This window comes from Ammospiza nelsoni, chromosome 11 (genome assembly GCF_027579445.1).
Source record: "Ammospiza nelsoni isolate bAmmNel1 chromosome 11, bAmmNel1.pri, whole genome shotgun sequence".
Classification (NCBI taxonomy): domain Eukaryota; kingdom Metazoa; phylum Chordata; class Aves; order Passeriformes; family Passerellidae; genus Ammospiza; species Ammospiza nelsoni.
In genome coordinates this window covers 6,849,641-6,863,968 of record NC_080643.1, presented here as the reverse complement: position 1 = coordinate 6,863,968, position 14,328 = coordinate 6,849,641, and the positions used below count along the sequence as shown (strand labels likewise).

At 38.3% G+C, this 14,328-nt stretch overlaps 1 protein-coding gene across 1 annotated transcript in view; it reads left to right on the top strand.

Annotated features, from left to right (window-relative positions):
* ATXN7 (ataxin 7) overlaps window positions 1-14,328 on the top strand; it is a 60,898-nt gene that overhangs the window by 11,002 nt on the left and 35,568 nt on the right. The window contains exon 4 of the mRNA XM_059480011.1: window positions 13,280-13,384. Within this exon, the coding sequence (XP_059335994.1) occupies window positions 13,280-13,384 (105 nt within the window). The remainder of the gene's footprint in view (window positions 1-13,279; window positions 13,385-14,328) is intronic.

Below are 14,328 nucleotides of genomic sequence, written 5' to 3'. Positions count from 1 at the left end.
CTGCATCCCTGTGGATCCCCAGGGGCTGTGGGTGGATCTCTGCGTCCCCCATGGATCTGTGGATCCCCAGGGGCTGGGGGTGGATCTCTGCATCCTTCATGAATCTCTGCATCCCTGTGTATCCCCAGGGGCTGTGGGTGGATCTCTGTGTCCCCCATGGATCTGTGGATCCCCAGGGGCTCAGCTGCCCCACCATGGTCTCACCATGGCTGCAGAGGAATCTCAGCTCTGGCTCCTGGAGCACCTCCTGCTCTCCTTCACTGGCCATGGTGTCTCCATGTTGTTCCCTCACATGTTCTCACCTCCTCCTCTCCTCTGGCTAGGAAAAAACTGTGTCCCACTTTGTTTTGATTTTCTTCTCCAATCTGTTATCACAGAGGTGTTACCAGCCTCTGTGACTGGCCCAGTTTTGGCCAGCAGCATGTCCATCCTCAGAGCATCAGGGACTGGCTCTGCTGGGCATGGTGGCAGCTTCCAGCAGCTTCTCACAGAGGCCACCTGTGAGAAGGCCACCTCTGTGCCCCCCCAACACCAAAAACCAGGCTGTGCAAAACCAACACAGATATTCAGATAATTTGTTTTTTAAAACATAGTCTGTGTTTGAAGGTGTCTGTTCTGCTCAGCTAAGAGAGATGGCAGTCATCCTGCTCTCACTGGTACTAAATAAAAGTATTTAAGAGGAAAGGCCTAAATTAATTTTCTGATAGGCAACATTTATATCATAAAAGTACTTAAAGATGAGTTCCCAAAAGCAAATTTGTTTTTCATTTCTGTGAAGTTGTGTTACTCAAACCAGCTGTCTAGAAATCTTGCTTTTTAAGGAACTTCTGTTCCACATTGTAGTTTGTAATTTATAGCGGAGAAGTTTTGAGCCAAATTCAATAGATCTGTGTTACCTACCAAAGGCAGTGTAATATGTGCTTATAATTCTTGTCCTAAATACAGGGCTGGGGCTTTTTGTGGCCAAGTGATTAAGGGAAGACTTCTTCTACCAATTGTGTTGTGAGATTTTTAGGGGGAAATATCAATGTCTGAGCTGTACCTGATACAGTTTGATTCTGGTTTGTATCTAGGCTGGCCAGAGCCCTCTCCTTGTGTGATATGTCTTCTGCAGAACCTGCTTTAACACCAGCTGACTGTGCCTGGCTCTTTCAGCACCACTGTTTATATGGGGTGTTTGGAGAAGTCCTAAATGCATCAGTCCTTGTTTGGGAAGTTCCCTTTTCATTCTGCCTGACTCCCACCTTGTGCCCTGAAATGTAGGGACAGAGACCACTGTGTCATTTGCTGGAATAAGACTTATAAGTTCCTTTTCTTGTTTTTATGGCCTGAATTTAATGATCTCAAGTGTTAGCTTGATACTCTTGGAGATAAGAATACTATTTTTATCCTCAGAGTAGAGCACAGGAGTAAAATCTTCACTGTGCTGTCAACATGTCTCATCTGAAGCTTGTTTACAAGTGCTTGGGATGCAAAAAGGGTTCTCTGTGCAACAGTGCAATTCTCTGTCCTCCTGTTGACACCATCCAAAATTCTCATGGATAACCACAACAATGTGAAGAAAGGGCCCTGTCCCAGGAAAGGGCAAAAATCACAGCCTGGCTGGATGGTGCTCTTCATTATGAAATAGGAAGACATGATGGAAGGGTGCAGCATCAGCAGTTTTATTTATAATTTAATCCCTCCAGGACTTTTCCTGCACTTGGTGAGCGAGGCCTAGCAGGGAGCATGGCGTCATTTGTCATCGCCGTGCCCGGGGTGATGCCACTGACTCACGGGAGCATTTGGGGTGTCCCTACTGTTATGGTGGCCTGGCAATGCTCTTTCTTGGACTCCTTTGGCATTTTTCCCCACGTGTTCCACACTGTTGCTGGAAGCAAAAGCTTTTGAGCCATTTCCAAACCCAAAGCAGTGCATTGTGGGCCAGGCTGGGAGGACTGGATCAACAAGTTTGGCAGCAGCAGCTTTGGCTTCCTGCCTACCCTGGATAGGCACCCGTAGAGATTGCCTCAGTCTCCCAGTGAGTCTGAGCGGAGGATCCCAGCCTAGGTCCTGAAAATCGTGTGTGCACAACTGCTGTGCCTGGCAGAGGAGCTGCCTCTGTTGTAAACCGTGGTTTGGTTATCCTGGATATGTTTGCAGTAGTTATCTTTTATCTGCTTCAGGAAGGTGGATGTTCTATTTGTTTTCAGTGTACTGGAGGGTGGTAAACTCTACAAATTTGTTAAAATATCAAAGGATCCTGTTTACCTTTCAGTTTTCTGTTGTCTATTTAATCTTAGTGTTTTCGTCCTGAGTCATCCAGGGGCAGTTATCTGGTGCTCTGAAGTGTCCTTTTCTGGGTGTTTTTGAAATACCAACTCTGTGTTCTTTGTTGTGCCTTTTCCTTAATACTGATCCCATGTGTCTTCTGTGATTTTCCCTTTGCAAATAGGCTCAATCTTGTAACACAGTGCATCAGGAGCATTTCTTGAGGTCTGGGGGTTTCCTGGGAGAGCAGGACACCACTTGCCTGTGTCTCATTGCACAGTCATGCTCTGAATATGTCTAATCTTAAAACCAATAAACCTGATTACATAAGAAGCACAACAGTCATCCTTATGCAGATTCATGTCCTTTTTGACATGAGATGTCTAGAAATTAAAGCTGGTGCCTATTTCACTACTTTTTCCTTAGAGTAGAGCATTTTGCTCCCTAGCTGGCCTAAGAAAGGGAGAAAAGTTCTTTTTTCACCTCCCACTGTGGTTTAGGTCCATTCATACATATCCAATACTTTCTTCCCAAATATGATGAGTACTGTTGTCTGCAGAGAGACCAGAGGAGGGAAGTAGTCTTAGAAGTATCTGTCAAAAATGTGAGTTGGACCAAAACAACCAAATCACAACATTAAGTAGTCTGAGCAAATTCTTTTCTCCTTTCCTTTTATTGTGCTCTGCTGAAGGTGTTACTTTCTGTGTACATCACAAATGGGCTGGTGTTCTGGTTATGTTAAACAGGCCCAGACCATGAAAGAGCAGAAAAACTACTTTGAAACAGTTCAATCCTTTCAGATCTTCTGCATGTATAATATGATCTAAATGATCTTAATTTTTTAATACATCTGAATTTAAAAATACTACAAGATGCAGTCCTTCCCAATCCCTTTCTATTGAAGAGTGAAATTGGTGATTTCAGTAGTGGAGAGATAATACCTGATGCAGATTTGCTCACCCAGTGGTTTCAAAGTCTCTTTTTTTTTTTTCCTTTTCTTTCTCTGTAACACACATATCATGTATTTTATGTGTAATGTTTGGAGATGGAATTTTGGAAGATTTTGTGGAAACAGGCTCCAAAAATAAAGCAAATATCTCCTAACAGTGAAGAAATACATCTTGGAATATGGATAGCAATGGGTTTAATCTAAAGGGCACATGACATGCAAAGGTAAAACCTAAATTTCTTCTTTAGAACAATTCAAAATTTCATAACAATAAAAAAAATGCACTTCCACAAAGATTTTTTAGGCAGAACTGTGTTTGTGTTATATCACAAATAACCAGTAGTGAAATTACTGACCTTATTCTGTCAATGTGTAGCCTGATTTTTCTTCCCTGCTTACCTATTTAATTCATATAACTCTGTGTCAGAGGGCAGCTAGCACAGATTTAAAGCCCTAACCCTTCTGAACAGGTGGGTCCCCTCTTGGAAGGAAATCTCTGATGACAGTAGCTCTGCATGTGCTGGAATATGTCAATTGTAAGAAGTAAAGACTCAGAGTTTACCAGTTCCTCAGCTAGAGAATTGAAATAGTCATATTTCTTTGTCTAAAAGTATGCAATAGCCAAGTTCAAAATACTTTGTGTAACTACATGTGTGTTCAAATACATAACAAGTAAGTTAGCCCTTTTACTGCACTGTAACAACAAAAGCACTGTTTTATTTTACACTTTATCTTCTGAACTTATTAACTATCACAGTGCTGTTGGGTTTTTTTTTTGCTATAGTACATTTATATTCTTGTTGCTGTGCAACTTACATTATTTTTATTTTTTTTATTGTGTCAAATCAAGTCCCAGTAAATCTGCAAAGCAAAGTAAATTTTACTGAAAAAACTAATAGTGCCTGCCAAATTGAGAGGAGTGAGGAAGTGTAAGCTGGTATGTGAAAATCAACAGGCATCAGTTTCCTTATGGCTATATGAGGCATGATTGAAACAGTCTTATTTTTGAGGTGGATGTTCCAGTGAATGGAGAAAATGGGAGTGGCAGGGGTGGGGTGGTTTTAGGTGGTTGGCTTGCCTAATAAAAGAAAATATTGATATACAATTCAGTTGACAGGTCCTGTGTGTTGTTTTCCTTACTTTTTTTTTTTTTTTTTAACATGCTGATTTGCTCCCTCAGGTATCAGGTGCATGATGTTAAAAGTGGACAGAGTGTTTTTTGCATGAGGATGTGTTGTCTTTGCACAATTAAGGAATTAACACCTTGCTGCTATCACACAGGAGTTGGGGCTGTGGGCCAGCAGGGAAGAGAGGGAAGAGGTGGAAAGATGAGCACTGTGCATGTCCCAGGTAGCAGGGAAAAAGGTGCACTTTATTATTGCTAAATTTTGGGGTGTTCTATCACAAGAGATGTGGTTGTTGTGTTCCTCCAGCTCCCACCAGTAAGAAAATGTGTAAATGGAAGTGGCTGTCACTGCTGTGCTCTGTCACTTACTGAGTTACAGGCAGCACCAGCCACAGGGCTGGATGAGGACAGTCACACAGCAAAGTGGCAAAAGTGCCACACTTGTGCCAGGTTTGTTTTCCCTTAAAAGCATGCCTAGGTAGGAGATGGGAGGGGCTGAGGAGCCTGGAACATGTTCACCGCTTGCAGTCACGTCGTATCAAAATACTTCTGCGGCTTTATGTAAACTGTGAGTTTAGGTTTAAATAAAACAAACTTCCTTTTTCCTACTCCAGAAGTACAGCTGCTGCAGAGTACACGGAGTGCTGTGTGTGAAACAGGAGAAAAATACCAAACCTGTTGATGTTAGAACAATTCATACTTGCAGTGTGCTTCAGGCTGTGACTTAAGATACATTTTAGAATATTCTATGGGTGATTTATTTCAGTTTAATTGAGGCTGTGTTTGACTAGTGGCTTATCCAGAACTTTTCTCCCCCCTCATGGTAGGTTTTCTGCATAATAATTGAAGTGTTTCTGTGTACACTTTCATATTAGCTTAGTCCAGATTTTAATTTTACTGTTCAAATTATAGGGTTTTTATTCCCTGAATCCAGTTTCATTTTTGTGTCATAATTGCAAAACTCAATTCATTTTTGAGGGTTCCTTAAAGCTATTTTAGAATTGTTTGGGGTTTTTTACAAAAAAACATAAATAATAGTTTGTTGGCTTTCGCAAAATACAGCAGTGGCACTATGAGATCATGCCAACTAAAAATAATGCATGACTTTGAATGAAGATATCTTACATGACAAATTATGTGTTCAACATTTGTGTAATATACAAATTGGTTGGAGAAATTAAAAATATCTTTAGGCCTGAAAACTCATTAAAAAGCAAATGGGAATGGTTTTTGCAGATGACTGACTTCATTCAGGTTGCTGATGAAAAATTGATGTAACAGGATATGATGTGAGTGGGGAGACTTATAAAGCTTTTCAGATTAAAATATGCTACTTGTGTTTCATTGAGAAATTTACTCATCAGTCTTTCTGCAGACAATCTTCTGTAAGCTTCTTCACTGAAATTATTTATTATTCTGTACAATCAACTTAGAAAACCTGTTTAATAGCTTGAGTGAAGAATTTGACATGCGTTTTGTGTTCGATTTTTCAAAGAAATTAATTGTGTGCAGATTAATTCATATACAAAGAATTTAACTAAATACTTAGATGTCTACTTTAATATGCTTTATATATAATTACAGGAACACTGAAATCTTGGGAGCCTAAAATTAGAACTCCCAGCTGTGCAGTAGGCTGCAGGTGCACGTGTGCATGACACACTTCTCTTTGGTATCTGTTGCTCAGTTTTTATCCTTGGGTAAAAGACACAGACATTTCCCAGAACTGTTGAATTTTAGAGAGCTAAAATTTAGTGTTTCATTCTGCATCCTGGCAGAGAGAGGGAGGAAGGGCTCTGGGGGAATGGCTGTGCCTGCAGCCTTGCACAAGGATGGCTGTTTGGATCTGTATGTGCACAGAGGAGTGTTGCTGCCTGCAGCAAACCTTTCTGCTGGAGGTGAAGCTCAAGGGGATGGGGTTTTGGGAATGCAACACAGCTGCACCTCTGGAAAAGAGGTAGGTCATCCTCTGCCCCTTCAGCAGGGCAATCTGAATTTGGGAAAAGCAAAGTAAAATCTAGAGAGCTGTAGCTTTGGAAAGGCACCCTGAACTGAGTTTTGAAAGGAGACTGAACAGGGAGGATGCCCCTTTTAGAGATGAACCAAGTGTTCTAACACTAGTAGAGATTAATGACCGTGATCAAATCTTGTAATGCAGCTCCTGTGCCTAGTTAAACCAGATTGTGGGCTTTTTTGGTCTTGAACTGAAAATCATTTCCCTGAGCCAAAACTTTGAGGTTTGAGGATTCAATAAAATGCTGGGTAATTGCTGTATTTGCTGAAGTAGAAAACACAGTCAAAACAGTTAATCAAGTCTTCAGCTGTTCCTTCCTTCAGCTGATCAATCAGCAACTACTCAGTGAAACAAAGTTCATGCACTTGTGCTCAGAACCCAAGGAGAGCTCTGCCTTTCAAATGTCCCCTCAAGCAGCTGGACTTCCAAAGCTGTATGTGCAGGAAATGTAAGTTATTTAATGTACGGAGTGGAGTTGGCAAGGAGTTTTAAAGATGAGTAATGTTGAAGAAAATGCTTCAGCACTCTGAACCTAAATGAAACAGCTCAGATATGGGAATGTGCATTTGGTTTGTTTTATTTTGTATTAAAAGGCTGTTTTGTATCTGAGGCAACATGAGCGTAAACCTTATGGGAGAAATTTTTTTTTTAAACAGTGTTTCTGGGTGTAGATTTGATCATTTTATATTTTGTTCGTTTGGTTATTTGTATGTTCTCTGCAGCCACAAATTGGTTAGGCCTGCACATATGGTTCATAAAATACTTATGTTCTATTAATACCTAAGTGTTCATTACTTGAAATTTTGCAGAATACCCTCAAGTATGTTTTGCTAGAATCTCTTACTTTGGTTCCAAACTTGTGTAAACCAGAGCACTCTAATTTCTGTATGGGTTGAGTTATTTTGTTCACAATATGTGTTTAGAAATATTCTTCTTTTGTTATCATCTTGCATGGTACACAGTAAAAAGAGTGCAGTAGTTTAATTTTACGTCAGCATTGATAAGTATACAAAACCACATCTGTTCATGAATGATAAGCACTTGAGTGTTTCTCCAAAATAGTTTGGAAGATATTGTTTAGAAAATAATGGTTTAGCTGCAGAAAGTGAAGTATCTTGTGTATAAAAAGGAAGTTTCGAGGACCTAACTTGGATCACTTAATTTTTTTAAATAAAATATTCATATCAGTTAAAATGAGGACCTGTATTACTTTAAATAGATGAGAGCTTTACTTAAGATAACCAGGTTAGTTAAGATACATTGCAGTGCTGTTTGCAGCTGCCTCAGTTTGCAGCCAAGATTCTCCTGCCTGAAAAATACTTGGTATTGAGACTTAATGTCAGTAATAGATTCAGCAGTGAATCTATTGCTTACCTGCCGTGCAGATTTCTTGGCAGAAGTTTTCATTTTTTGGGCTGACTCCAAGTCTGGTGGTAACAGAGCTGAGCTTTCTCTCTGAAATATGCCTGGTTTTGGTACAGCCTGTTTCATGTGGTCCTCAGTGCTGGTTAGTTGCCTTTCTTCTCCCTCCTCGTGCCTCTTCCTCAGATCACAAGCTCTTAAAAATAGTAATTTGGGAGGTTTTGTCTGCTTTCACATACTAAATTACATGTTCACCACAGCCATAAAGGATAAAAAAATAGAAATATTTTTATTACTTTATCAGGATCTGACAGTACCTGAGACACGTGTTACAAGCAAATTATGAGAGTTATCACAAAATTTCTTTTCCTGCAAGATGTCAACTACTTTGTTACTACAACTGTGCTATTTTTTACCCTTTTCAAAAATTTCTCAGATGTTAGTGGAGAGTTGTGTTGTCTTCAATAAGAATTCTACTACAAGTGTGCCTGTAGAGAAAGAGATCTAGTAGTTAAGTTAAAACAAGGTGTACTGGCATATTTTTTACCTTAGTGTGATCAAGACTAATTACCTTCTAATGAGAAGACAAAACCCAGCTAGTGCAGAGCAAATGTATTCAAGATAGCTGTTGGTGGACATAATTTAAACTTACTGTGAAGTAAATAGTTCAAACAATCCAGATTTTGGCAACATTTCAAAATAATGGGATCTATTTACAATTTCCTTATATAGTACTTGAAACAATTCCCTGATGTCTTAATGTAAAACCTAGTAAATTGATAAAAGTTGGTGCATTTACTTAAGGTTGATTTGGATCAGACTCCTAAAAACAAATTCTGTGTTTGGGAGGTTGTAAAGATAATAGGGAGTTATATTTGGGTTGTCAGTATAAATTTAATAGTGTAGGGCATTGTGATTTTAATGCATCTAATATTAACTATAGAGATTAATTTTTTTTCTGGAAGTATAACCAGGTTGGTGTAGTGCTGAAGGCATGTTGTGCTGTTCTGTGGAATCTTTGTAGCCAAAACATTTTACAGTTCACATCAGGCATCAGCCTACAATGTCCATTGTCAAATTACACTTAGTGATGAGTAGAATGCACATCTTTGTTGTAAATCAGGCTTGGACTTTAAAACTAATCTTAATAAGCAGATGTTTTTGCTGAGAATGGATTTGGGAGAATGAGCATTAGCAATGCTCTGGCTTAAAAATATTTCTGCAGAACTTTTACATACTCCTTTTGCTTTTTTTAATCAAGCTTTCTATTCTTTTGTCATAACCTTGATAGTTTGTTCTTTGCCCTTTCACCTCTTGGTAGTTTTGCTTTCTCTTCCTCTCATTCAGCTTTCATTCTCCACCTTCTTTGAATTGCAGTAAGCAGACTTCTGGCAAATAGCAAACTGCTGTTCTGGTCTCTGCACACAAGCTGCCTTTACTCTTTTCCTCCAGCAGTTGCTGTCCTGGAGAGGATCTTAACCTCACTTCTTTTGATGATATTTAATTTCATTTCTAGAAGGGATGTTGTCTTATTAGATACTAGGATAGATGGACTGTGCAATGGTCCCAGTCTGAAAAGATACAAGTTTTATAGGAAATTTGATACATTTGGGGAGTTAGAAAAGAAAAATCCAATTAAAATAGATAGCGGTGGTAGTCACTGAAATCTAGGGTAATTAAATGCAAGCTGCTGGCCTGTTCTCTGAGCTAGTTTTAGCCTGTTTTATCTGTTCTGTTTTGTGTGATATTAAGTAATAGAAATGAGGGATTGAGAGTATGCAGGCATAGTTAGTTTTAATGAGCATGAGTTTCTTCAGTGTAGCTGTCCTGAAAGAGAATGCTGGAAATACTAAGAAATTATTCAATCATTTGTGTGTTTCCACAATGTGTTTCAGAGAAGAAAAGATGGCAGATCAGTGTAAGAAAACTTTCCAGATGAGACATGCTGAGCTCCATTTTACTTGATGTACAGTATGACAAATTAGCCATTATTGCTTTTTCTTTTTTTTTTGTTAGAAAATGATGCTACATTGACCTTTTCCAAGTAAGGACCACTTTCCTTATTACATGCTCAGCAACTGATGCAGTTATCTCAGAATTGTGTATGGCATGGGCTTGTTCTGGTCTTGGTAAAGAGTGCAGTAATGCATCATTTAAAGTTGTTTTTCTAAAAATTCAGTTACATTTGAAAGGAGAAGTGAATTCTGGAGATCAGTGTCCAGAGGCTTCCTATTATGGAGGTAAATGAAGTTGTTTTTCTTTCTGGTGTTAATAGAATTAATGCAACTAACAGCTCTTATAATAGTATCTGTATGTTGACACTATATTTATGGAAAAATACATTGAAAATTTGAGGTCTTGATTTAAATTTTTAGTTTGACCTTGAAAAATATTCCCAGATGGAGAGAGTTAAATGAGCCCAGCTTTGAAAGAGGAACATATGAATCACAGTTGCCAGGCTCTTCCTTCAGAGGCACAGGCTTTGCAAGGTGAAGTATTTCAAAAAGTAATCTTCAAACCCAGAGTAACAGTGCATTGAGATGACACTGGTGAAATACCAGAAACTTCATTAGACTTCTAAACAGAGAATGTGCATGTCATGAAGTGGCTCAGGTGTAAAGTATTAGATGTTAGAATACCAACTGCACAATACACAATAGATGTGAACTTCCATAAGTTCAGCTTCCATAAGTAGCTGACAGGGGACAGAAAAATTGGGCATCCATCACCTACTCCTGGTACATACTTACTATGTAAGTTTTGTTGAACTTTTCTGTATGTTGTTCTCTAAAATTTTCATGGTCTAATTTGTCACTCCCTAACAGTGCCACATAGGTGTTTGTCCTGTTGGAACACAGAAAAAGAAGTAAGATTTCCCTAAATCCTGCTCTTGCCCTGCTCAACTAATGACATGAGGCACATTAAAGATGTGAGAGCTTACCTGCCTAAAAATGAGGCTCCTGGATTGGGAAGTGTGGGCTCAGGTCTCTTCCAGCAGCCTTAAATAGTCTTGGTTGGGTCAAACTCCTTACAGTTGCAAAGCCATTGTTAAATTGCATTTAGGCCTCTGACCTTTGCTACTCCTTCATTGCTTCTGTTGAGATGTTGTTCTGATATCAGTGCTGTAGGAGACCATTGTGGGGTACAAGATCTTTTGCATTGATTTGTGTGATGTGGCTGGAGTCTTGTGCATGAAATCCTTTGAAATCAGGTTGTGATTTGGTGTGTGCAGCAAATTCTTTTCTCTGTGTCAAGTGGTTTTACTCTTAGAATGGTCCTTTGTGAGTTTGTCTCTTTCTCCTGGCATTGTCATTGCTTTCTGTCACCTGGAGCTAAGATTTTAAAACTGAAGGTGTTTCACAGTGTAAAGGACCTTTGTAAATTATTCAGATTTCTTGAGATCCTCAAACTGAACTAGGAAAACACCTTTTTTTTTACATCAATTTCTGTCAATTTGTCTCAGTTACCATTTAAAATTGCAGTTCTGTATTGCCAGCAATATTCATGGAAGGTTTCTTAGAGTGAGGGCACATGGATGTGGTGTCTCTGAGTGGTCTGAAGGAATGCTTTGTCTTGCACTGTTAACAATTCCCCCTGCATTCAGTAAAGCTGGTGTAAAGTCTGAGAATCCAGCACAGTGTGAAAGGCACAGCTATGGGAGCAGGTTCCAGGGTGTGGATTTACAGTTGTCAGGGCATCACACAGGAGCAGCCTCTCTGTGGGCTGTTAACAATGTAAATATCAGGCAGTGCATGCTGTCACTGTCCCATTCATCTCAGCTCTTGGTGAAAGTGACCCTGGAGTATTTGCTTGTGTGTATAAACTTTGATACATGGGCATACCCAAAGGGAATACTCCTTCCTGCATGAAATATTAGCAATGACATTTAAGCCTATACTTCTTTTCATACATAGCTTGATATTACATCACAGAAAGTAGATATTGAAAAATAGACGTTTATTATTCCTATCTGATCCCCCCCCAGCATATATTTACTAATTTTGCCTGGCTTGCAGTAGTTGGGTGTGTCACAGGTTTCATGCTTTTTTCAATAAATATAATATAAATAAATAAGCAAGAGTTGCTACTTAAAGTGCAAACGAGATGATTTGTTTATTTGATGTAACCTCAGTTGTGAAAAGGTGTCTGTGATTCAGGTGAGGGTAACTGTGATCTCAGCCAAGTTAGATGTCTTTGGTCATTGCATTTGCATCCAACTGCAAAATCCAGTTGAGGCTGTTATTGCAGGTGTCATGATTAATTTTGTGTAGCACTAGTAAGATGTGTGGAAAATGTGGGATAAACCTTATGTCTTCTAAATAAAAGTATTGAATTTTTTTATGATGAAGATACTAATTCTGGAAGTAGTTCTGGTGTGGATATATTCTCTGTCTGTGAGCAACAAAGTGGACAGGGCTGATGGTGTCTTTCTCTGAGCAGTTACCTTGAATCATGGCACGCTAAATGTGAAACACACGTTATTTCATAATTGCTGTTCTGTTAATGAACAAAGCAGTGGATGTTGCTAAAAGTATACACAGGCAAATTAGTAGCTGTAAAACAAAACTCTAGGGTCAGTTCTAGAACAAGAGTAAACAAGTTTAACTTATTTTCTAAGTTTCTATTAAGATAAATCTACTACTTGAGGGTTTTTATAAGAAAATAAGTTTGCTTATATCAGTTTTTAACCTTTATATAATGTTACAGATCCATAGCCACGTATTATGTTTGCAGGTTCCATTTTTTGTCTTTTAATGATTGAATAACATTTTTAGTTATATAAATGTAATATACCTTTAAGTTTTGTAGTGAATGCTGAATGTATTGCTCCAGTAGTCTCTGAATGCAGTTATAACTGTTAAATATATTCTTAACAAACTGTATTCTTCAAAGTAAAATTGAAGAGTACAGAATACAGAAAAATTGAAGAATACAGAAACTAATTTTATTTGTAAAAGTCTCCAAGTATGTGTGTTATCTCTGCAATCCACGCATGCTTTGACATCCTGTTATCTCTGGTTCTGTCTCCTGTGTAGCTGCTCCATGGATCTCTGGCAGCAGATGGCTGGACTATAATGCACTGTTAAACAAATAAAACCATTAGGCATGTAATTCTGCCCAGTGAATGACTGTGTGTTTAAAACGGTTTAAAAAAATTAAATAGCAAATGAAGTTCACTTTTGAATTCATTTAATGACATTGGAATAAAATCCAAAGCCCTTCTCAGAATACATAAAACATCTCCTCTTATGTTGTGTTTGTCTCAATTGAAGTCAGTCTTTTTTTATTGCATTATTGCGTCTGGTATAAAATAATCAGTCCTAAATCAGTTTTCTAATAGATGTTTTCTACAAATAATCACTCATTTTACATTTATCTTTGTAGTAAGATTTTTGCTTTTGTAATACTCCAGCACAAAATTATCTATTGCATTAAATGCTCTTTTTTCCTCATTTTCAAATTTGATACAAATGTCTCTAAAATTTTGATTCAACACTAGTGTCATGGCTCTGTAATTAAACTGTTTTTCTATAATTGTCAGCAGCTGAGAGATGCCATTTTGTCTTTTTGTTTTTAGATATGCCAATATTTGGTCTTTGCCCGGCTCATGATGATTTCTATTTGGTGATGTGTAACCACTGTAATCAGGTCGTAAAACCACAGGCATTTCAATCACATTATGGTAAGTGCTTAACTATTTTTAATAATTAAGGGTGAGGTTAAATCAGGATTAAGCCTGGCAATTTTTTTAAAATAGATGGTAAAGAGATCATTAAATTATAAAAAATGTCAAAGAACATAACCTGTATTTGATAATTTTATATACATTTTAATGCAGTTACATAAAGATCTGTTTTTTGGTTTTTTGTTTTCTTAAAATGCTGCATAGCTACAGTTCAGTTTCAAAATGACATATCTAGTGTATTTCACAGCCAATATGTGTAGTGTTTGTGTCTCTGTGTGTCATTTCTCTTTGTGTATTTATACGGATTATTTTTACATGGGTTCTGGTACAGTGTGAACTAGAACTGAAAGCTAAACTTACAGCAGAATTTATAAAATGTAGTAAGCTTCCAATAGCCAGTAAGCTTATTTATTTATTTTCAGAATTATCAATTTGTATTTGTTTTACTGGTCCAGTGGTTTAGTATATAAACTATATAAGGAAGCACTTGTTGTGGTGGTTGGCCAGTGTTTAGAGAGGAGTGAGAAAATGTGAAGTGCTGTGCCAGTTCAAGTGCTTGGTTACTTCCTCCAAGCCTGACTGGGGGTGGCTGGCAGTTCTGCTTTTCCATGCTCCTCTCAAGACTAGAAATTAACCTCAAACAGTTTAATGCCAATATTTGAATAGGAGGGTTTTTGGAAATCAGCTTTTTGTTTCTTAAGAAATTAATGAGAAGCTTTCTGACCAACTCCTAATAAACATGATGGACAAAGCATCTGAACTGCTCTTCCTCCCCATGTGTGCATGCATTTGTACACTCTTTTCTCTAGGCCAGTGCCCCTACTGGTTGGCTTGGTGTTTATAGGATACAAGCTGGGTATGAGCAGGGAACCTCTTCCAGAGTTGAGAAAAAGGGATATAACCTTTTGTGCACCTTAACTAATCCAATGCTTTGGCAAGAA